Source organism: Sapajus apella, unplaced genomic scaffold (genome assembly GCF_009761245.1).
Source record: "Sapajus apella isolate SASKATOON/1434 unplaced genomic scaffold, GSC_monkey_1.0 scaffold39, whole genome shotgun sequence".
NCBI lineage: Eukaryota > Metazoa > Chordata > Mammalia > Primates > Cebidae > Sapajus > Sapajus apella.
The window spans coordinates 16172992-16197727 of NW_022436979.1; the positions used below are offsets into that span (position 1 = coordinate 16172992).

General features: G+C 38.0%; 1 protein-coding gene and 1 long non-coding RNA gene across 13 annotated transcripts in view; one reads left to right on the plus strand and one right to left on the minus strand.

Moving 5' to 3' along the window:
* TENM3 (teneurin transmembrane protein 3) overlaps window positions 1–24736 on the plus strand; it is a 471979-nt gene that overhangs the window by 262778 nt on the left and 184465 nt on the right. For all 12 annotated transcript variants that reach the window (XM_032298890.1, XM_032298888.1, XM_032298892.1 and 9 more), the window contains one exon: window positions 18017–18254. In XM_032298890.1, the coding sequence (XP_032154781.1) occupies window positions 18017–18254 (238 nt within the window). The remainder of the gene's footprint in view (window positions 1–18016; window positions 18255–24736) is intronic.
* Window positions 2361–11154, minus strand: LOC116565296. Its single transcript, XR_004275367.1, has 4 exons — window positions 11137–11154; window positions 9091–9094; window positions 5506–5513; window positions 2361–2455 (listed from the first exon to the last, which is right to left on the minus strand). It is a non-coding gene; the product is annotated as an uncharacterized LOC116565296 (long non-coding RNA).

The following is a 24736-nucleotide window of genomic DNA, read 5'->3' on the forward strand; positions in this document are numbered from 1 at the left end:
GAAATTAATGTCAGAACACTAGATTTCTCTTAAAAGTAAATTAGTAATTATATTTAAAAAATAAAATACACACTTTGGCAGTACAAATGCATTTATCATTTAATTGTTAGCATATGTTGTATATAGATATAGTTTTCTTACTAGGCAGATAATGTACATGCTTGCTAATGAAAGCTTTGTGTGTTTGGCACTTATTTTGCATGAATTATAATACTCTGTTTTACTAAAATATGGGTTAAAGCAAATATATTCAAGACAGTGTGCAAATGTGAATACAACAGATTCCAAATAGATGATTTTTTATTGATAAATAAATTTTAATATAAGTTTTACTCCAGTTTTACGAATCATCAAGATTTTCAACAGAAGGGCTTATTTATTTTAAACCTTAAGCAGTCTTTCTGAAACCTGAAAAAGATTTGTGAAAACAGCCTGCAATAAAAATCACACATGCTTCATAAAACACTGCTTGATAGATATCACTTGCACCATTAAGAACTAAACGACAAAGGATGTAATTTCAGTTCTGGCATGCAATATTAATCGAAAGCCTTTAAAACATCTTGCTGATGGGAACTATGACAACGTGACATTGAAGAATTATGAGCTAAAGACATCTATCTTAATCAGATTTTTGAAGTAAATGCCATAAAACATAAAGTTGTTTTGTTCATTGTTATATGTTTTGGTGGGAGCATCATTTTGTACTGTGTTGCTTTAAATGCAGAGACTGCAAAATCAGTACTTAAAAGTATGAGTTCAGTATACAGAGTTGAAGCAAATTTTAGTCAATACACTCTGCATACACAGGGAATTATTTCTGTAATAATGTATGTTCTTTCTATCTTTTATGCCAGTGATTTATCTTAAGCAAACACCCTAATTAAATGATATCAACAGATATTTTTGAAACATAATTATGTGTATATTTGCCTTTTTTTTTTTTTTTTTTTGAGATGGAGTCTTGCTCTGTCGCCAGGCTGTACTGCAGTGGCGCCATCTCGGCACACTGCAACCTCCACTTCCTGGGTTCAAGTGATTCTCCTGCCTCAGCCTCCTGAGTAGCTGGGATTACAGGCACCCACCAACACACCTGGCTAATTTTTGTATTTTTAGTAGAGATGGGGTTTCATCATGTTGGTCAGGCTGGTCTCGATCTCCTGACCTCAGGCAATCTGCCCTCGTGGTCTCTCAAAGTGCAGGGATTACAGGCATGAGCCACCACGCCTGGCTGTATATTTGCCTTTATCAATTTAGAAATGAAAATAGAATGCTTTTAAAGACCTCCCCATAGAAAGAAATTATCTTATAGATATACGAACACATAAACTTCTTTTTTCCTAAAAGAAATACGGTAAAAACTTCTATTACTTTATTTGAATAATTGAGAAAAACCTGAAAATTAAGCCCTTACATTAAAATAACACTTCACAGTTTATAAAAATACTTTGATATACAGTATCTCTTTTATTTCTCATAACATTTGCTTGTAAGATTGATTATTACCCCATTTTACAGGTGAGAATCTGGAATATTTACAATAGGAAATTGATGTATACAGTTACTAAGTTTGGGACAGGGAGCTTCAACTGTCCCACTGGGGACAGGAGCCCAGATGTTACAGGCTAAATGTTTATGTCCCCCAAAATTCAAATGTTGAACCTCTAATCCCTCGTGTGACTATTGGAGCTAGGGCCTCTAAGGAAGTAATTAAGGTTAAATGATGTCATCAGGTTGTAGGCCTGATCCTGTAAGATTAGCATCCTTATAAGAGACACAAGAGGGCTTGCTCTCCCCATCGCTCCCTTACTGTCTGCCTCACCTCAGCAAGAAAGCAGCCATCTGCAAGCCAGGGAGATAACTGTTACCAGAAACCAACTGACCCTGCCAGACCTTGATCTGTGACTTCTGGTCTCTAGAACTGTGAGAAAATAAACGTCTATTATTTAAGCCACCCAGTCAATGGTATTTTGTTATGGAAGCTTGAGCAGACCAATACATCACATCTTCTATACTCTTCACACTATATCCAATGTTTATTCATCTCTTCTATAGAATTTTAACAAACCGGCACTAAACTATTTGTAGACTCATGAAATAAAAGCTCCTAAGATCCATGAAACACTATCTTAGTCACTGCTTCTCTTCGAACCTTTGCTAGTGGCAGTGAACATCCTGAAGAAAGATGCAGGCTTCCAGTCTTAACAAATCATGTTTACTACTATTTTGGGCACAGTGGCTCATACCTGTAATCCCAGTGCTTTGGGAGGCAAAGATGGGAGGATCACCTGAGACCACAAATTTGAGACCAGCTTGGGCAATATACCAACACCCTCATTCTACAAAACATTTTTAAAAATTAGCTGAGGATGGTGGTGCGCGCCTGTAGTACTCGCTACTTGGGATGGTGAGGCGGGAGGATTCCTTAAGCCCAGGAGTTCGAGGTTGCAGTGAGCTATAATCACAGTACTGCACTCCAGCCTGGGCAACAGAGCATGACCCTGTCTCTTAAAGGTTCAACTAAGCCTTAGAAAATAGAGATGATGAATTTCCCAAACAATAATAGGACCTTACATTTCTATAGTACTTGCAGTTCACAGAGCATTGTCGTATACATGATCTTATTTTGATATTGGCCCTCGTGTACCCCATATTCAGTATTTTCAGGGTACCATCCTGCCTTTCATAGGTGCTCAAAGCAACATAAAAACATATGTAGGGAAGAGGCTTTTAGTGTTGTATACACACAAAAAAATACCCCCAAATTGTTAAAGATAGAGAAGGGAATTCAGCAGATACACATGTCTGTGTTAGCTTCGTCTATTACTCTATTTTCCTTTTAATCAAGGGTTATTATTACATGGGTTTGACTTAATAGATCACTCTCATTGCACATGCCAAGAATAGAAAGGACACAGTGGGTTCCATTGAAGTCCATTGCATCTACATATTTCACGTTTGTGATAATACATATCTCTGCCTAGAGGTCATAATATGATTGGAAGGCCACTTAAATGAAGATTTGACTTGGCTTTGATGTAAAACATTAAGAGACAGTAGGAACTTAATATAACTGCAGATTACAAATATGATGTCAAATAATATACTAGAAAAAATAACTGCAAAATTGATATATTTTTGAGAAACAAGATCAGTAGGGTTGTTTGGAACTTTATCTGTGTTACTCAATTATTTGTTTTTCCTGTAGTTGCTAAAATATTTAAGAAATAAAAATCAGAAAAAAGGCTCAAATAAAGCTGACAGAATTTTTTTGCTAAAAAATAATTTTTAAAATGCACTATAATTATCTTAATAACTTATAAAACAGATAAGTTTTCTTTAAAAAAAATTATTTTAAGAGACAGAGTCTCTGTTTCAGGCTGAAGCACAGGGGTGTGATCACGGCTCACTGTAGCCTCAACCTTCTAGGCTGAAATGATTCTCCCACCCCAGCCCCCAACGTATTAATAACTGGAACTACAGGCACATAACTCCATGCCCCCACTAATTTTCAATTTTTTTGTAGATGGCTGGGTGTGGTGGCTCACACCTGTAATCCCAGCATTTTGGGAGGCCAAGGTAGGCAGATCACCTGAGGTCAGGGGTTCAAGACCAGCCTGCTAACATGGTGAAACCCTGTCTCTACTAAAAATACAAAGAAGCCGGGCATCGTGGCAGACACCTGTAATCCCAGCTACTTTGGAGGCTGAGGCAGGAGAATTGCTTGAACCCAAGGGGGTGGAGGTTTCAGTGACCAAAGATCATGCCATTGCACCCCAGCCTGAGTGACAAGAGTGAAACCACATCTAAAAAAAAAAAGAAAAGGCCAGGTGTGGTGGCTAACACCTGTAATCCCAGCACCTTGGGAGGCCAAGGCAGGCAAATCAAGAGGTCAAGAGATTGAGACCATCCTGGCCAACATGGTGAAACCCCATCTCTATTAAAAATACAAAAAGTAACTGGGCGTGGTGGCAGGCACTTGTAATCCCAGCTACTTGGGAGGCTGAGACAGGAGAATCACTTGAACCTGAGGGGGTGGAGGCTGCAGTGAGCTGAGATCGCACCACTGCACTCCCACCTGTGTGGAAGAGCCAGACTCCATCTCAAAAAAATAAATAAAAAAAAATAAAAACAAATTTTTTTGTAGAGACAGATTTTGTAATGTTGCCCAGGCTGGTCTTGAAATTGTGGTCTCAAGTGATCTGCCCACCTCAGCCTCCAAAAGTGTTGGGATTACAGACATGGGCTACTATACCCCCAGTTTATTTTAAGCTTAAAAGATGTTTCCTAGCCTTTTACATAGTTATTTTTACAATTTTTTTTTAATTTTAACATTGAAATCTGAAATAAATTTAAATTTGATATAAAGTGATTTTCACTATATATATACCTTAAGATGTTAATAATTATAACACAAGATAATATGGATGTTTGTTTTTTAAATAAAAGTATTATTTTTAATGTGTTTAGTATAATATAATATGTTAGAGTATTTTATGACATGAGTTAATATGAAGTTTTCATAATATTTGAAGTAAAACCTTTTGTACTATCAATACCTTAAATGTTTTATATGTATAACTTAAGGTGATGTGATATGGTTCTTAATTACCTTAAATTTTAAATATAAGCTGTATTTTAAGATTTTATTATGTATTACCTAAAATAAAGAGAATTTTAAAATTGAAAACCTTCAGACTTCATTGCATGACTCTGATCCTGCTCTCCCCTTAGAAGTTAATTGATTTATATAGTTAGGTTTAGTTACAGTAAGTGTTCAGTCTTAGGTCTCCTGTTTCCTTTTGTAGTACTCTTGTATACCAGATATTTATTTGTGATGTTATCTAAAAAACAGCAAATTCTACATTGTTTGAACTATGTGATTTGCTTTCCTTACTTTTTATAAGCCACTTGTCACAATAATTTGCCTTCCACCTTGTCCTTATCTATATTACAAATATGTGTTTTATTTATATCATATTATATACTCCATTCAAAGTCAATAAAATTTAATTTCACTAAAATCAAATGCTCATAATGAAGTAATAAGGGGTGAGAAAAATGTTGATTGATTTATGTCTACTCTTTATTGTCAAGATTGGGACAGCGTCTTCCTTTTTTGCTTACTATCTCAGGTAAAATATTTTAAAATGGGTAGAAGAATATCCTGAAACATACACTGAGACATTTTAAAGGTATTTTTATCCAGTTTTTTATGCATGTATAAAAGATATGTTTTATATGTGTTTCTGTTAGAAATGATTTTGTAAAACTAAGAATTTCATAGCAAAAATGTGTGAGGCATTATTATGATTGACAAGATAAACTACTTTTACTATCAAAAGATAGCCATGTACACTTGTTTTCACCCACTGAAATACTTCAGGGTGCTTGACATTTAGATGAACTGCACACTTTGGAACAGCAACTGCTGAAGCCAGAATGTTATCATTGAAGAGAAGTTACTGCCATTCAAGAGAAGTTGCCTCTTAAATAGAAGATAACCAGAAATTCTGCTGTCCAGTAACAAGAAGAGAATAGCAGGGACCATTCATACTGGATGAGAAGGACATGAATAAATACATATTCTGTTCAATTTCACAATCATAAGCATGGTATTAGGAACTTTGGAGAAGGCTGTTTTAGGAACTCTAAAGAAAGCTCTATTCTTGCCTTCTAGAACTCCTACTGGATGTATATTGAGCTTTTTCATTCTATCTTTTTTTCTTTGAACTACTCATTTATATGTAAGCACTCTATCTGGTACTATCTGAATGATTTTCTCACATGTTTTCCAATTTAATGGTACTCCCTATAATTGTGTCCACTATACCATTTAAACAATCCAATGAGATTTTCATTTAAATGGCTGCATTTTTCCTATTTATAGACATTCTGCTTTTGTTAAAATGGTGTCTTATTTTTTTCATAGCATCTAATTCTTACGTTTTAAATATTTTTTGGTCCTTAAACATTCTGAACATACTTAGAGTTTTGTCTGACAGTTATACTTATCTGAAGTTTGGGGAAGACAAATTGCTGCTTTTTGTTTTGTCTGTAGGCTGTAGCTGAAGGTAGATTGTTTCCTATTAAAATTTGTAGTTTTAGACTATGAACTCATTGAAAGCAGGGTTTGATCATAGAAATCCTTTGTGACTTGGCTTGAGAGCATGTTCTTTTAAGAACATTTGCAGCCCGGAGCACAGTGGCTCACGCCTGTAATCTTAGCACTCTTTTGAGAAGCCTAAGTGGGTGGATCATGAGTTTGAGACCAGCCTGACCAACATGGTGAAACCCCATCTCTACTAAAAATACAAAAAATTAGCCAGGTGTGGTGGAGTGCACCTGTAATCACAGCTACTCTGGAGGCTGAGGCAGGAGAATCACTTGAACCTGGGGTGCAGAGGTTACAATGAGCCGAGATCATGCCCCACTGCATGCCAGCCTGGGTGACCCAGCGAGACTGTCTCCGAAAAACAAACACAAAAAACGTTTGATTTGCTTCTGCCAAGTACCTCAGGCAGAAGCATTGCTGACCCAAGACCACTTTTAATATTAATTTCTCGGCTTGGGGTTCCAGAACCATGATGATAGTTCAAGTTTTAATCAAATATTCCAGTCCCAGGGGGCCCAGGCTAATGGGTAAAATTTTCCTTTTATCAGAAAACAAACAAGTTGTTTAAGACAACATAGCAAGATTTCTTATGGTTCCCTTTGCAGTGAGAAAATTTTTAAAGTTTTCTGTTTGAATGAGGGCGTAATACTTCAAGGGTCCAGATTTACAAGTCTCAGTAACAGCTGAGACTTGTCCAGTCTTCTCCTTGTTCATTAAAAAGGTTACAGAGGGCTGGGACGATGATTCACACCTGCAATGTCAGCACTTTCGGAGGCCGAGGTGGGAGGAACACTTGAGCCCAGCTCTAGACCAGCCTGCGCAACATAGTGAAAACCTGTCTCTACAAACAATACAAAAATTACCTAGGTTTGGTGGCATGTGCCCAGTGATAGAGCGAAACTGTCTCAAAAAAAAAAAAAAAAAAAAAAAAGCATAAGGTTACAGAGACTGGCAGACCTCCTCAGGAAAGCTACAGTGCCACCTTACCTGTGCTTCACATTTTTTTCTCTCCCGTCTGCTTTTGGCTTATTCTTTCTTTCCAATTCAGTTCATTAACCCAAAGTGTAAGCTTCACAGGTAGGCTGAGATTGTTGGCTTTTTGTTCATGGCTAGGTCTTCAATGCCTAGAACAGAGCTTAGCATATAGTAAACACTCTATGAGAGTTTTTTGGATGAATTCATCCAAAAGGTGTTATATTTAACCCAACAATTCTGGGTGTTTTATATAGCAAGGAAGTTGGTAGGTAGGTATTCTAGATTGCTGCATTGTCTGAAGTAGAAGTACAGTAGAATCTCAAAAAAAAAGAACAGGGAGATCTAGATTCAGACTTTCATTATTTCTTCTAATTCTCAAATAATGACCCTAAAAGATGCCAAGCCAAATTCTCACTAACACAGTAAATACAGTGAATCAGTTCACCTGTGTTCACTTAAGTAATACCTTCTAGGCGGTGGAAGTCTTCCTTTTATGTCTTCTTATTTATCACCAAGGTATTTCATACTCAGTTTCTTTTTTATTTTTGAGACAGAGTCTTGCTCTGTCACCAGGCTGGAATGCAATGGAGTGATCCCGGCTCACTGCAATTACCGTTTTCCGGTTTCAAGCAATTCTCCTGCCACAGCCTCCCTAGTAGCTGGGATTACAGGCACGCACCACCATGCCTGGCTAATTTTTTGTATTTTTAATAGAGATAGGGTTTCACCATGTTGGCCAGGATGGTCTTGATCTCTTGACCTCGTGATCCGCCCACCTCGGCCTCCAAAAGTGCTGGAATTATAGGCATGAGCCACCATGCCCGGCGCTCACTGTCTTTTTATAAATAGTTTTACAATCAATTGATGATAAAGGTCTTAAGAACAATAGTGTTTACTTATATTGCATCTTAATTTTCAAAACACATTTTGAAATTTCATTTGATTTACAGGCAAGTAACAGACAGGGTGGTGAAAATTTTTACACAGTACTGTATTTTAACCAACGGCTTACAGAGGTATTTAAATGGAAAACTCACTTTCAAACACTGGGCTTGTGTGAGAATTCTAGAAAAAATAATGAACTAGAGCAACTGGTTTATGTGAAGGTGATTTTCTAAGTAAAATGAGGTCTTTTTTCTAATTTTCATCATACCATTTTAGGTGGTTATATTATTAATGTAATATTTGAGGGGCTGGAGTGGAAAAGGAAAGGAAAAAAAAAAACCCAGAGTATCTGTTTTTGTTTTAGGATGTGCTTCACAGACTTTGTAATGTGACTATAAGCACATATTTCCTTAACTGAAGTTTTCTCCATTTATAAGAAAAATTCTTGCTACCTAATTTTTTTCCTTCAGAGGGAAATAATGAGTACTAAATGTCTGCAATGTGTGTGAGATTTTCTGGACAAAAGAGGCATTTTGATGATAATTTACTGTTTTCAGTGTCATGAAAACTTTGAATTTATAATACCACCTTTCTAATAGCTCCTGAAATGTAACCAAATCAGGGAAGTGTGGTTACCTAGAGTTACCTAAATATAGAAAATCAAGGAGAAGCAATTTCCGGAAAGCCTCAGAGTTAGTTGATAATGAAATAAGAGATTAAGCTACACCAATAATGAGATTGGGATTTTCAAAATCAAAAGCTAACTCTTGTTTTGTCCTTGTACACATGGAAGATTCACTTGAGGCTCTGGCCACTGTGGTTAAAAGAGTTGGGCGTAGTGGCGTACTCCTGTAGTCCCAGCACTTTGGGAGGCTGAGGCAGGTGGGTTACCTTAGGTCAGGAGTTCAAGACCAACCTGGCCAACAGGGTGAAATCCTGTCTCTACTAAAATTATAAAAAATTAGTTCAGGTGCAGTGGCTCACGCCTATAATCCCAGCACTTTAGGAGGCCGAGGTGGGTGGAACATAAGGTCAGGAGATTGAGACCATCCTGGCCGACACAGTGAAACACCATCTCTACTAAAAATACAAAAATTAGCTGTGCATGGTGGCACGTGCCTGTAATCCTACCTACTTGGGAGGCTGAGGCAGGAGAGTCACCTGAACCAGGGAGTCAGAGACTGTAATGAGCTGAGGTCATGCCACTGCACTCCAGCCTGGTGATAGAGTGAGACTCTGTCTCAAAAAAAAAAAAAATTTAGCTGGGCGTGGTGGCACACACCTGTAATCTCAGCTACTTGGGAGGCTGAGTTAGGAGAATCGCTTGAACCTGGGAGGTGGAGGTTGCAGTGAGCCAAGATTGCACCGCTACACTCCAGCCTGGGCCACAGAGCAAGACTCTGTCTCAAAAAAGAAAAAATTCATATGATAGTAAAATATACAGAAACAATAAGAGTTTTAAACAATTTTTTGTGATGACTTGTTTTTAAGAAAAAGGTCAATTTTGAAGAAGACTTAAGTTTTGTTTGAGACAAGAGAAAGTAAAGATATAGCCAGGAAGTGATGTGAAAATGAATTTTAGGATACAGAAATGAAGACTTCAATCCCATCCTTTTCTAATCATCCGTTAAGTATGTTTGGCTCCTTTTAAATGTTTGTCAAGTTGAACAATTGAAAAGGAGCTGACAGAATCTGGTTTACTACCTTTAGGGTCATTCTTCAAGGATTGGAAGAAATAACCAAAGACTGAATCAAATCTTCACATTCTCCTTTTCTTCTGAGAGTCCCGTATACCTTCTGTTGTAGGCAACGTGGCAACCTAGATTACCTGACAACTCCCTTGCTATGTAAAACAATATGTGTATCATATTGTGAACTCTTTGAGGACCAAGACCAGGGCATATTCATCTATTCCACTTGCTATCATTATTATTCAGGAGAAAGGAAGCCACATGCTGATGAATGAATGCTCATTAGGTGTTTTGTATAACGGTGTCTCCAGGATCTCTCACAGTTTTGTGAAATTAAAACTGTTTCTGTTTTCTCTGTCTCTCTGTCTGTCTACCTCCACCCAGTTTCTGTCTGCCCCTGTCTGCCTTCCTTCTTCTATCTCTCCATCTTCCTTTCTCCGTCCCTGCATGCCTCCATTTGTCTTTTGATGACTGACTTTACTCAAACTGCTGTTATTCTAAAGCGGCATCGCTGTCCGCCCTTAGCATCCATGTCCCTTCCAAATCAGGGTATTTGTTCCCTGAGGACCTGGGGAGCCAGGCCACATGGAGATCCAGGGAAGGAGGGGAAGGAGAGCAGGGTGAAGGAAGTGGGTGGGGCAGAGCTGTTGGAGTCACTGCAGTGACACCTTTCCCACTGTGCACACCTGCTGAAAGCGAGTGCCGGCCCATTCTCCTCCTTTCCTCTCATCTCACACGCACCTTTTACTTCGTCCCACATGAACAGAGCACACACATACAAATGCAGACATACACTCACACAAAGATACTTTTATCTCACAGCAGGCATTATTTTCTTTCCCAGCTTTCCTGTCTGAAAGTCCATTTCCACTCTGCTCCCTGAAGACCACGGCCCAAGGCCGTAAACCAGGAAGGAGCTGGAGCTGAGTTGCACATAGCAGTGTGGGAGCTGCCAGCAGTAGCTTTTAGTCTAAAAAACAAAAATGAAGCCAGATATGCATTTTTTTTCTTGGCATGATTCTGTGGTCATACTAGCTAGGAAAAAGGAAAAGGTTACTAAGCCTAACTTCATGACTGTGAGATCAAATTCCTTCCTGTGTGGGAACTGGCAAGAGATTAGTTTTTTATTCTTATCACATGTCCTTTTTGCATATTTTTAATTTTTATTTTTTTGTAGAGTCAGGGTCTTGCTATGTTGCTCAGGCTTGTCCTGAACTTCGGGCCTCATACAATTTTCCTGCATCAGCCTCCCCAGTGATAGGATTATAGGCATGAACCACTGAGCCTGGCCCTATGACATTTCTGATTGTAATTTTCCTACCTCTTAAAGCACTTTTTTGTCTCTACAAAAAAAATTATAAATTAGCTGGGCATGGTGGCATACAGCTATAGTCTCAGCTACTCAGGAAGCTGAGATGGATGGATCGCTTGACATCAGGGGTCTGAAGCTATGGTGAGCTCCAATTGCACCACTGCACTTCAGCCTGGGCAACGCAGCAAGACCTGACAATTAATTAATTAAGCAAACATATTTCCTCTTCAGATGTTTTTGCTTGTGTGTTTTTACTTCTGGTGACCATGGTATTAGTTACTGACAAGGCTCTTCAGTTACTTTATTTTTCCTCATGATGTTCTGCCCTTGTTTCTTCCCTGTTGTTTGTTGTTGTTTTTTTCTTCCAAGACAGAGTCTTGCTGTTTTGTCCAGACTGGAGTGCAGTGGTATGATCTCGGTTCACTGTGACCTCCACCTCCTGGGTTCAAGCAGTTCTCCTGTCTCAGCCTCCTGAGTAGCTGGGATTACAGGTGCACACCACCATGCCCAGCTAAATTTTGTATTCAGTAGAGATGGGGTTTCACCATGTTGGCCAGGCAGATTTCGAACTCCTGACCTCATGATCCTCCTGCCTCAGCCTCCCAAAGTGCTGGGATTGCAGGCATGAGCCACCGCACCCAGCCTCTTCCCTGTTCATAATCACAGTTTCCAGCTAGGTGTGCACTGCACTCCAGCCTGGTCTGCGGGAGCAAGACTCCATCTCAAAAATAAAATAAAAATTAAAAATCAATCATAGTTTCCATTTGACACTTACGTCAGGCACTATGTTTTTTTGCATTCTTTAAACAAGCACTGTCAAAGTGAGGCTCAGAGAGATTAAGTAATTTATGTAAGAAAATATCCCATGGAAAGTAAATATCCCGTATTCATTGTCATGTGTCTCAATGGCACCTCTCACCTCTCATAACAGCGGAGTTGCTATCTAGGGAGTGACCAGCAGTTTCTCTTCTTCTCCATTCAGAGTCCCATGAATAGGCCTCACATTTGCTTGGAATTGGGGGCCTGTAAGCTGCTTACACTGGGATCTGCCCTCTGTCCAATAGCTCCTAGCATTTTCCTGGTATGGTAGTCAACCTACTTTATTTAGTGTACACCATGATTCAGGTTCTTAACCCATGCTAGCAAGTCTAACATGGGAACAGACTGCCTTAAATGGCGCTGTTGAAGAGCTAAGCTCTTTGATGGTAAAGGGAGGAGCAGAATGACTACAGTCTTCACTATATCACTATCTAATTGCTATGATTAATGTGAGTTTTCAAAAAACATCTTAAATAAATTTCATTCAACATATTAAAAACCTGCAACTGTTTTACAAAAAGTCTGATACTAATTTCATTCAACATATTAAATAAAAACATGCAACTGAAGTTATATGAGCAATAAGGACCTTGATAAAGGAAAGGCAGGTGGAAAGAAAGACTGAACTTTATAATAAAGGCGCTGGTTGGGTATGATGCGTGATTTCTCATGACCATCGTACCAAGAATATAATTTTCAAAAAGGTATAGAGGAATATTTTGAAAAAATAATCTATACCTTTTCTAAAATATCCAGAGCATTGCTAATCATAAGCTTAAAAAATTAATTAAAGGAAAACTTTATATTTGGTAAAATGTAATTTTTTAGATTAGTATATCTTATATTTTATATATTGTATACTTTATATAATCTTTATATTATTCACGTATCTTAAAAGGTAAATTTAAAATATCAGAACATTTGTTAAAGTTCCAAAGAAATATTCCTAAAATCCAGCCTTTGGGGTGGGTGGCATGGTTCCTTGCTTGAATGAGATGACCCCTTAAGGTGCTATTGTTATATAAATGTCGTCAATCAATCAGCATATTCTTGGGAGTCCCTGAAGTACAGTGCTTAGTGAAAGTACCAGAAAATCCAAAGAAATTTAAGTTAGAGTCCTTTGAGGATCTAAGAGTTAAGTTGGGGAAATACAACGTATTTACAAATTACCTTATAGTTAAAGGCAGTATGGACAAGCTCAACTTTTTACTACTTCCCCACTCTCTCATTGAATTCTTCACAAATAGTCATTCTATTTTGTAGTTATTTATTGAGTTTATTTATTGTCTATCCTTGTGTGGTCCTTGGAGCTCAAAGGTGAATCGCATGTGAATCCTGCCCGTGGGGCGCTGAGCAGGGAACATGAGCTCTACAGCATTAAATCTAGCGCAGAGGAAAGCGAATAGAGCCATGAAAAGGGGACAGATAAAATAAGGAGACTCAAAGGAGAGATAAATGGTTTCTACCTGGAGAAAACAGAGGTGGCGTCACCTTTCTTAGCTCTTGAAGTAATTTGGATTTGGAGATAGAAAGATGGAGGACAATGTCTTTCCAGAAAGAAGCAACCGTGCCTAAGTGGAAAGGTGTGAGGCATGGAGTGGCTGCAGCAGGCTTGGCTAGAACAAGGGATATGTGAAGAGGATACACGAGGAGAGTTTGCAAAAACATATTTTAGGATATCCGTGACCAAATACAACATTCAGCTTTAGAGTTCATTTTAAGTTGGATAGGTACTAGAAAACCATTTGGAGTTTTCTCAGAGTAAATCGACATGTTCAGAGGTATATTGCAGGAATATTAAACCTGGTGACTATGTGAGGTCTGACTGTCCCATCTATAACTCAAAGTCATTATATCCAGAACGTTTTTTCCATCTGTATACCCATGAATTTGTCTAAAGTGAAAGGAAGCAGTGGCTGTTGTGGTGGTTCCTGTGTGGATCTGCCCAGCTGTGTTAGATTCTTAAACACTTTTGTAGTCTCCAAGTCTAGACCCTATTCTTTTTCCTTGTGACCATTTTGAACCTTGGTCATAAAAACTTCCCTGGATATTCAATTGTTCTTCGTGTGAGGACTTAAAAAGAGCAAAGCACAGTGCCCGTAATCTCAGTACTTTGGGAGGCCACAGCGGGAGGATTGCCTGAGCCCAGGAGTTCAAGACTGGCCTGGGAAACAGAGGGAAACCCCATCTCTACAAAATTATATTTTAAAAAATTAGCCAGATGTGGTGGCACATGTCTATAGTTGCAGCTACTGAGGCAGGAGGATCACTTGAGGTAGGAGGTCGAGGCTGCAGTGAACTGTAGTCACACCACTGCACTCCAGCCCAGAGAACAGAGCAAGACCTTGTCTAAAAAAAAAAAAAAAAAAAGAAAAGCAACTTAAAATGTTCTCTCTATTTTCAGTAACAGAAATAATGTGAAAAATAGTAATGTTTTTTCATGAGCAAACTTTTTGATCTTAAAAATACTCTGACTCATACAACTGATCTTGTTTCCCTCTTTGTGTTGGCAAGTATATTATTTAAAGCCAGATTTGTGTTCCTTTTTGGAAATGTATGGTACTATACGGTAGGCATTTTGTCCACTAACCTGAAATCTGGCTTTATCATATCTTTCCCACTTTTATTTTTACTGTATTCTATCTTTGTTTTTGGCAGTATTGAACTTTTATCTTATTATACTTGGTATACTTATTCTATCTTGAGTAAATTGGTACAGATAAATACATACTCCAACTACTTCTTACGTTTTCTAAGCCCAAATCTGTAGACCTAGCATTGACCCTAACTGAATCCTTGGATTTAGCTTCTGTTTGTGGTCTGCTGCAGAATTTAAATTTCTGGCCAGGCCAGGCGCAGTGGCTCATGCCTGTAATCCCAGCATCTTCGGAGGCCAAAGTGGGAGGATCACTTCAACCCAGGAATTCGAGACCAGTCTGGGCAACATAGTGAGACCTCATCTCTACAAAAAATTTAAAAATTAACCAGTGCGACGGGTCACTCTTGTGGTCCCAGCTACTCAGGAAGCTGAGGTGGGAAGATCTTCTTGAGCCTGGGAGGTCAAGGCTGCAGTGAGCTGTGATTATGTCACTGTACTCCAGCCTGGTCAACAGAGCAAAACCCTAGCTCAATAAATAAATAATAATTTAAAAATTTCTGGCCATCCACCCTATATCATTCAGACTTTGCATGTATTCTCTTCCACCAAACTTTAGATTGAACCTAGCTTTCATCACCTAGACTCGTTTTATTGGTAGGCCTCCTGATTGTGTAGTCAACTCAAGAGGTGCCAGTTAACACAGCACACTGCTGCACTGGCCTGGGTAGACCATTGGCAAGAGCGTGGATCCTTGCTGTATGGTGTCTTGTACACTGTAAGTTCTCAGAAGACATTTGCAAACTGAAGACATGTACCTAGGGAAAGCCACAGCAGCATATTTTTGCCTTAATGGAAGTTTTTCCCAGTGGTTATGTTTTTATTTATTTTAGGAATAAGAATTCTAAATTCAACATATTGAAACATGATGATAATGGATCTTAAAATCATTTCACTTTCAGTAACAGTGTTCGTGTCCATAATGCTTTATTTTACCGTTTACACAGTGCTTTCATTTATGACTGACTTAGCAGATTCCTGGAACATAAAGGCTAGAAAATGTATTTGGGATGAATGGCTAAGTGCATGATGAATAAATGAATGAGTGGGTGCATTTTATTGAATCCTTAAATTGCACTAAGACTCAGATGGGGCAATAATATTTCTCATATTACAGGTGAGAAAACTGAGGTTTACTATCATGATGTCTGACAGAATCAGGACTTAAATTTATAATTACAACTTCTAATGTTCTGCTCTTTACATAGTGTATTATCTAATATATAATTTCTTCTATATAACATGGCGCCATGGAGTCATCTGACCCATACCTCTGCTTCTTTTTAGGCAGAATCTTGTTACTTTCTGCTTAGAAACATTTCTCCCTGTTCTCTCTTTGTTCCTATTCCATTGACACCAACCTAGTCTAGGCTATCATAACTATAGCTTGTTTCGGATGTGCTATCAGCAGCTTCTTGAAATATACCTTAAAAACATTTGCCGGGCGCAGTGGCTTACACCTGTAATCCCAGCACTTTGGGAGGCCAAGGCGGGTGGATCACAAGGTCAACAGATGTAGACCATCCTGGTCAACATGGTAAAACCCCATCTCTACTGAAAATACAAAAAATTAGCTGGGCATGGTGACACATGCCTGTAATCCCAGCTACTCAGGAGGCTGAGGCAGGAGAATTGCCTGAACCCAGGAGGTGGAGGTTGCGGTGAGCCAAGATTGCGCCATTGCACTCCAGCCTGGGTAACAAGAGCGAAACTCCGTCTCAAAAAAAAAAAAGAAAAGAAAAGAAAAAGATATCCATAGAGATTCTAGGCATATACACTGATGCTAAGGAAGATAACTCTGATTATACGAAAACTGAATAATAAATCTTTTATGAATTTTAAACTGTTACGTTTCTTTTTTTCTAACACAATGACAACTGTATGTGCCTTTCCCTCAAAAGCATATTTCAGTCTGAGATTTAGACAATCAATGTTTCATGAACATGTAAGCAATAAACCAAGAAGGATTTCTGCAGTTTCTGGTATGGGAAATTTCAAGAATAGAGGCTCTTTCTATTGAAGAATAGAGGCTTTTTTAAAGAATGGAGAGTTTCTGTTCTTGAAGTTCCCTCATATCAGAAACTGCAAGGAAGTAGCAATATTTTCATATATTTAGGTATTATCTCTGTCTCTCATTACAAGAGTGAGAAATTATTCATTGTTAAATCATATGCTATGGAATGTTAGGGACGATTAGAAACATGTAATATTACTGATGTTATACGCTATGAGAGGAGTTATTTTTATCATTGTACCCTGTAAAGAAGTTTGATAATATATATTAAAACAATTACATGTTATGTATTCATTTCATGCAGCTTGAGTTACAATGTTAAACTGTGTTATTTGGCTTAACAATCACTGCTGGGGTTCACATTGTAGATGAAAGGTAGTCCTTGTGTTTCTTATTCTCTTTTAATACGTGCATTTATATTAATAGCATGATTTAATACATCACTTTAAAAATATATTGCATTTTGAACTGCATTTAGTCAAAAATTGACATCTTATATGTGTGGAACCATAATCAGTTCAGCATTAAATTAAGGAGTCATCTATCTGTTTGGCAAAATGTAGTCTTCGTAAATTCTAGCATGTCCAGAGCTAGGTAATGAGATGGAATAGTAGGTCTCAGATGTTACGTTAATTTGTGAATTTTGACTTATGACTTACAAGCTTCACGGAATTTTTTAGCAGTTACGACAGAGCATAGTGTTTATGTTTTGAAGTTGCCAGACTCCTTATGATTCTTGTTGAAAACAAAAATATTTGTACCACTGACATAGTGGCATGAGTCTATCTGGTCACTTATGACTTACTTTAGAATGTAGTTATACTGCATACTGTGAAATTGGAAAATCTGTTCTGTGTGTGTTCTAATGGATGTGACGGTCATTAAGTATATGAGTCTTCTGACGTTGTAATCAGATGTGATTCAGTCTGTTAAGTACCCATGAAACAACATCTGCTTCACAGAGTGACCTTCTGCTAAAGAATACTTAGCATCTATTAGTAGATCATAGTGCAGATCTGCCTTATTTGAAATGCACTAAACTAGTCTACTGCTGTTTAGCAACTAGCTTGTAATAATTTATTGCAGTTAAATAAAGCTTAAAAAAACTCCATTAAATAATTATAGGGATTATATGCATTTCAAAAACCTTTGTGTTCTACTGAAATTACCCATTAATTTCAGGGTTGGTTTGTTAAAAAAAAAAAGCTGAAATCTAAAGGCACATTAGGGGAGCTGTCAGATGCTGTTTTCTGTAGGTGTTAATAAAACCAGATAAAAAAAATCTGAAACAAATTAAAACCAAAGCAATTTTGCCATCTGTTGTATATTAATTAGAACTTTGTGTATCAAGGGTAAACTTGCTCTTAGAGAATGTCACTGAACACCCGCTTAATAGAATAATATGCAAATTTATTAGGTTATGGATTTATGTGCAGTTTTTAATTCTAATTCATTTGCAGTGGATCCCCAAGAAATTGGTAGTGTGTATATACATAGATACATATGTGTATGTAATGCATTTTCTTTTCTTTTTTTTTTTTTTTTTCAGAGCAACCTGCAAACAATCAAGGCCAGTCTACCCTGCAGCCCTTGCCGCCTTCCCATAAGCAGCCCTCTGCACAGCACCATCCATCCATCACTTCTCTCAACAGAAATTCCCTGACCAATAGAAGGAACCAGAGTCCGGCCCCGCCGGCTGCTTTGCCCGCCGAGCTGCAAACCACACCCGAGTCCGTCCAGCTGCAGGACAGCTGGGTCCTTGGCAGTAATGTACCACTGGAAAGCAGGTAACATCTAAAATTTAAAATTAAGCTAGCCCAACCCTTTTCTCACCAAGAGGAATTTACTGTGCTTGTATATTCTGGTGTGGTATTTTGAGATTTTGTTGTTGTTTTTATGGGTTTTTTTTTTTTTTTTTTGGCTTCTCTAAGAAGCAATTCCAGATTGTTGTTATTTTTTTAGTTCCTGTGTCAGTGAACGTGGCCATTCTTTTTACATATTTTGTTCCCTAGAAGAGATAAGAATAAATTATTTCAGTGAAACTCTTCCTTACCACTGTTTTTATTTTTTCTTATCTTCAAATTATCAGGCATGTGGAGAAAAGGACAGAGATGTGACATGTTATTCTCAGTTGCATGTAGCTTGATTCAGTGGAATGTCTAGCATCTTCTTGGTTCTAGAGTTCTGTACTTTCTCAGACTATACTTTGTTCATTACATCATGTAATCATAGCCAAGCCCCAAGTATAACACTTAGGCACAAATCAGATGACAATTTGTTAAGGATATTGTAGTTTCTTACAGGACAAAGGTGACAGGACCTACTCTCTGAAGTTCCTTGCAGGATTATTTCCTAAGACAATCCATTCATCCTTACACAGTTCTGCTAGGAAATTTTTCCTTACAAAGAGCTGAAATCTCCATCCCTGAAACTCCTATCCTCTGACTGTAATCATACAATTATCGGTCTGCAACTATGCAAAATAATTTTGCCCTCATTCAGAGATGATGGCCCATGGACTTCTCAGTCTTCTATAGGCTTCAGCAGTTTAATGGTCCATCTCTGTACACATAGCAGTGTTTCAGTGAGGTTCAAAGTTATGACTTCTTGCAAAGGCTGGCTGACAGGTGGTAATCAGCTCATACAAAAGTGTAGATGAGCAAAAGCTGTTTTGAGCTAATCCACGTCATTATTCAGGATCTCCTGGCATATAAGATTCTGCCTCCTTTCTTTGGACAGAACCTTAACAGTCACTGTCTCCTTTGTAATTATGTATTGCACAACCAAGAGCGGTGTCTTACCTTATTGGTCTTCTGATGGCAGCTTTGCAGCAAGGTTCCCCCAACATTCCTCTTACCGTTTATTTCTTCTTTTCCCTAAGGTTTCCATTAGGCTCAAAGAAAAAGAGTTATCACCGTAGAAAAGCCAGAAAATAACAGAGCTCTGGACCCCTTGAGAGACTGTCCCCCAAAATGCCCTGCCCTACAGCTTATGGTTAACATTAGGAAATAAATTACCTTCTAGGTGAAGAAACTGTCTCACAATGAATAAATTGCTGTTTCTCACCATTTGGTGTATGATCTCAACCCATTCTGCCTTGAGGATGAGCTAGCAGGAGGTCCTCACAGTTGGCTGTCAACAATAAAAGTCTTCCTGTCTTTTCCTTTACTCTTGACCTAAGAACAAGGTTCTAAAGAACTCTTATCTTTTTATCCAATATTAGCCAAATGTAGTTGAGTTTTATTGTTTCTTTTGTATTATTGAACATTCTTCTGGGAGAAATTAGGAACAGAAAGAACAGGAAAAATAGGCAAACAGCTGATTTCTCTTCACTTAAGACACAGAGTCATGTATTCAGATTTTTTTTCCCCTGAGGTTATTAGCACAGAGCTAAATTTACCCAGTGTAATTAATTAGCACACACTGAACAACTAATCAACACTGATTCACTATTGTCATTTGGAAAAATTTTATTAGGAAAAAAGTAATTTTCCAGTTGAGTCATCAAATCGAATATGGATAATTGCATTGTAGTTGACAATAATTGTCTTGACAAATATTTGTGAAATATATCAAGTTAAATCCTCAGAAACGTGTTTAATTTAAGCGATGTTATATTATAAAACACAAAAGCCTAAAAACTATCAATAGAAGAGTTAGCATTCCATGAAACCATGTCTTAACGGTGAATTTGGAATAATTTTGAGAACAGTTAAGATGTGTTCTTGTTACTTGTCTTAATGCACTGGAAATTTTTTTTTTTTTTTTTGAGACGGAGTTTCGCTCTTGTTACCCAGGCTGGAGTGCAATGGCGCGATCTCGGCTCACCACAACCTCCGCCTCCCGGGTTCAGGCAATTCTCCTGCCTCAGCCTCCTGAGTAGCTGGGATTACAGGCACGCGCCACCATGCCCAGCTAATTTTTTGTAGTTTTAGCAGAGACGGGGTTTCACCATGTTGACCAGGATGGTCTCGATCTCTTGACCTCGTGATCCACCCGCCTCAGCCTCCCAAAGTGCTGGGATTACAGGCTTGAGCCACCGCGCCCGGCCTGCACTGGAAATTTTGATTGATGAGACTTTAAAGAAAGAAAGTAGTTGGTTAGAAGAAAATCCACTGTAGCCATATGTGAAATTGTAGCTGATTTCTTCATATTCAGTTCATATTAGAAATCACTCCCAGGGTGAGTAGTTAGTGAGATTTTCTTCCATTTCAAAGTAATGCCATTAATGAATCATTAATGGAATTGATATTACGTAGTTTTGTGAATTAACATGGGGAGGAAGTCACCGAGCTGATAAGATCTCACTGATAAATGTACAGAATAATTACTCTAAAAAAATTGCTGCTATGCTAATAAATTTTAATCTGCAGTCTAGTTTTGTTGTTTTCTCGTTATCCAGAGTTCACCTTACAGTGTTGCTAATCAAAAGAAATGATATTTCAACTTGCAGTAGTCAGTGAGTCATCCTAAGCAGTGATGTGAAAATCTCACACTGTACTGACATAGTACTACTGTGGTTTCTTTAATAGTCTCACTTGGTTGGAACTCTGGAGGTGAAGAACCAGTCTTATTTATCATTGATTTTTCCTTTTTTAGTTAAGGTTCCCTATTGAGTATGATTCTCAGACTCAGTTTCAGCTGCATTAACAACTTTATCCAGACTTGCGTCTGCCTTTAACTATATTTTAATCTAGTGTATTGTTTCATCTTTGGCAATTATTTCAATTTAAATATATACTGATTTTGCTAATTTTCACCTGAAACTGCTACTTAAAGGTTATAAGCTGTGAAGTATAAAATTCAGTTATGTACAAATAAGAATCTATATATTTTTCTCTTAATTTCCCCCCTTTTCTCTTTTCAGCACAAATTGATAGTAATTGGTTACAAAATGGCATGTAATAACACTTGAAAATCTCAGTGATTTGTAGACCTACGGTTTTGTGAAATGCTGGAAAAGGCATAAAAGGATTTTCTACCTTGTCCTATATATTTCAGTATAGCTTTCATTTTGATTACTCAAAACCATTTTTTTTCCACCAGGCTTCCATAAAAATGTTTATTTCCTTTCTCTAATGAATTTAACATTTGCTCCTGCTGGAGACAATCAATATTATTGTGTACTGTACATTTCTACTCAGTAAATAGGGTAGTTCAGGTCTGTAATCGCCGGTGACTTTCAGGTCTCCTAGAGTCACATTGAGATCCAAAAAGCATTTGCAGTTCATAAGCATCTCCTTATTATTTCATTATTTCCTATTAACAATCAGTCCCTATGTATAATACCAAGCACTTGCTAATAATTTTCCTGAAAATTCCCTTTCTTTGAGCTCACTATTTGTTCTACTTTGGATCGTTCACTTTTAGGGCATTGGAGAGCCTATAGCTCGCCCTTTGTTTATTTTATACTTCAGCTGCTTCAGTCTGTAATAATGGCTGCTACAAGAATACAGAGCAGCTGAGGAAAAGCTTAAAATTGGCCCAGTACAGCAGCAGCACTTAAAGGTATAGTACAGTAATGCTCATTGAGAGCCCCTGTCCTTCACAACTGTAACGTTAATTGCCTGCAAGTTCCTCATTTATATACATGAATTAAGTAGCTTCATAGTTACCTATTAGATGTTAACAAAACAGTGCATTTGTACCCATTTAATAAAAGATTTATTAAAGTCTTATTTTATTATGAAGCCTACTTTGGCATTGATAGTTCATTAGTTATGTTCCCATAGCTTTTTACCTTCTAGTTCAGTAATGCCTTGCTAATTATTAATGTATGAAGTTGCATATTAAATTACCTCTTTATTAGTGCATTTTTAATTTCAATATTGAGATGTCTTGAGCTGCATTAATGTGAGATCAATTGTTAACATAGTTAAAAAAAAAAAAAAATACCCAAACAGAACTACTGTTTACTCAACTAAGATATTATACTTTTTTCCCTTTTTGTCTTCTTAAAAATGGTTGTAGGGAAAGTGAAAACAGTCGTACAAACAGCGGGACTGAGTCAGCCTTGCTGACTTGTGTCTGCATCCTATGTGTGGTAGCTTTCCTGCAACAGAGGAAACCTTTCCCAGCTGAAGAATTGTACCTCCACCTACTACTTACTGATAACTACTAGTATTAGTGAGGTAGTGAATAGTGGAATCCTCCATAATTAAAGATACAACTTCAAGTAAACTATGCCTGGGGAAGTAGCCCAGTGACTTAAGTTGACTGACTGTTGCTGATGCCATATGCTTTTGTGAAAGATAGCTTGGGGAGACACAAGGGTGCCTGTGGGGAAAGGGAGTATTCCTGAATGTGGAAAAGAGGTCCAAACATGAAGAACCTAAGGTTACTGAACAAAAATTTCAAAATTGGACCTGGCCCAAGCTGGGAAATTCTTAAGTTTCACCATCATCATTTATTAAAAAAAAAAAAAACAGTAAAGTCAACTGAAATTATATACTAAAGAATAGTAAAAAATAACTTGGATCCTAAGTCTCTTAAAATATGGTACCTTTTATAACTTAGCAGTATTTCTTAAAAGGACTAGGAAGGGATATTGTTCATTGTGAGAACAGGAGGAAACATGAAGACGGAGTACAATGTACCGGGATCTGCTGTGTGCTGTTAATATTTAAGGCATTTTTCAAGTCCTGGCTAAAAGAACCTTTGTCTCAGAGAGAGGAGGAGAATTGAGGAAGCTGGTGTAAGCATACCTCAGTGCCTAAGCCCTGTGGTGACCATGTAGTTCATTATTAAAGCCAGGACACTTGCAGAGAAGGGGCAATGTCAGCAGTTACCCTGGAACTGCAGCACAAACTGATCCTGTCCCAGGCAAAGAGGGACGTATGATTACCATACTAAGTTTATTTCCAAGAGTAAAGTCAATTTTTTTTTAGATTTTGGTTTTTTTTGGTTTTGTTTGTTTTGTTTTGTTTTTTGTTTTTGAGATGGATTCTCACTGTGTCGCCAGGCTGGAGTGCAGTGGCATGATCTTGTCTTATTGCGACCTCCATCTCCCGGTTTCAAGCAATTCTCTTGCTTCAGCCTTCCCAGTAGCTGGGACTACCGGCACATGCCATCACACCCAGCTAATTTTTTGTATTTTTAGTAGAGATGGGGTTTCAACCATGTTGACCAGAATGGTCTCAATCTCTTGACCTAATGATCCGCCCGCCTCAGCCTCCTAAAGTGCTGGGATTACAGGCGTGAGCCACTGCGCCCAGCCAAGTAAAGTTAATTTTAAGTCCACATTTTCTTATGTCTTAGATAAGAATAAGAAATCAAATGAGAAGGGCAGGTTGAATGCAGGAATGGCTCCAGACTTGAACTTTTCTAGTAGTTTCTATTGCTAACTTATAGCAAATAGTTAAGCTTTTATTGACCCCTTCACAGAAAAAGCTTCTGTTGGCCTCTAAAATAATACATAAAATATTTGTCTTAATTTTCTTCTCACAATATCAAGAGAACAAGAGGTAGCAGTCCAGGTGCGGCAGCTCACGCCTGTAATCCCAGCACTTTGAGAGACCAAGGCAGACGGATCACCTGAGGTCAGGAGTTCGAGACCAGCCTGGCCAACATGGTGAAACCCCGTCTCTACTGAAAGTACAAAAATTAGCTGGACAGGGTGGTAGGTGCCTGTAATCCCAGCTACGTGGGAGGCTGAGGCAAGAGAATCGCTTGAACTCAGGAGGCAGAGGTTGCAGTGAGCCAAGATGGCACCGCTACACTCCAACCTGGACAACAGAGTGAGACTCCGTCTAGAGAAAAAAAAAAAAGAGGTAGCATATATTGAAGACAGCATATTGAATGAAATTTTATTTAAGAAGTTCGAAGTCGAATCTGTATTCAGAAAAATGTAAAACAAATGTAAAATGTGGTCTTGAATTTACCCAAAGAATGAACATTCCTGTGTCTCCAACAGCATTACAGTTTGGGTTTCCGAAACCATTCTCTTAGACTGAAGTAGAGGCTTCATTCTAAGAAAGTTTGAGATAAAGATTCAAAGATGGTTATTAAGATAAGTGAGAGTAAAAGCATGATTTTTTTTAAATGTGAGATTATTATTAACCACTTATAATGCTGTAGCCTCAACTTGAATGTTCAGTGGGCATCGTGCCAATAATTAAAATGCAAAAGAAGGCTCCAGACCAACAGTAGCTCTAAAATGAAGGTCATTCTCAGGAGTTAGTATTGATATATATTCTAATTAAAACCTAGCGGATATAGTAGGGATACAAATCCCAGTTTAGCATTCTGAGAAAAGCATATGCTTTGGAGA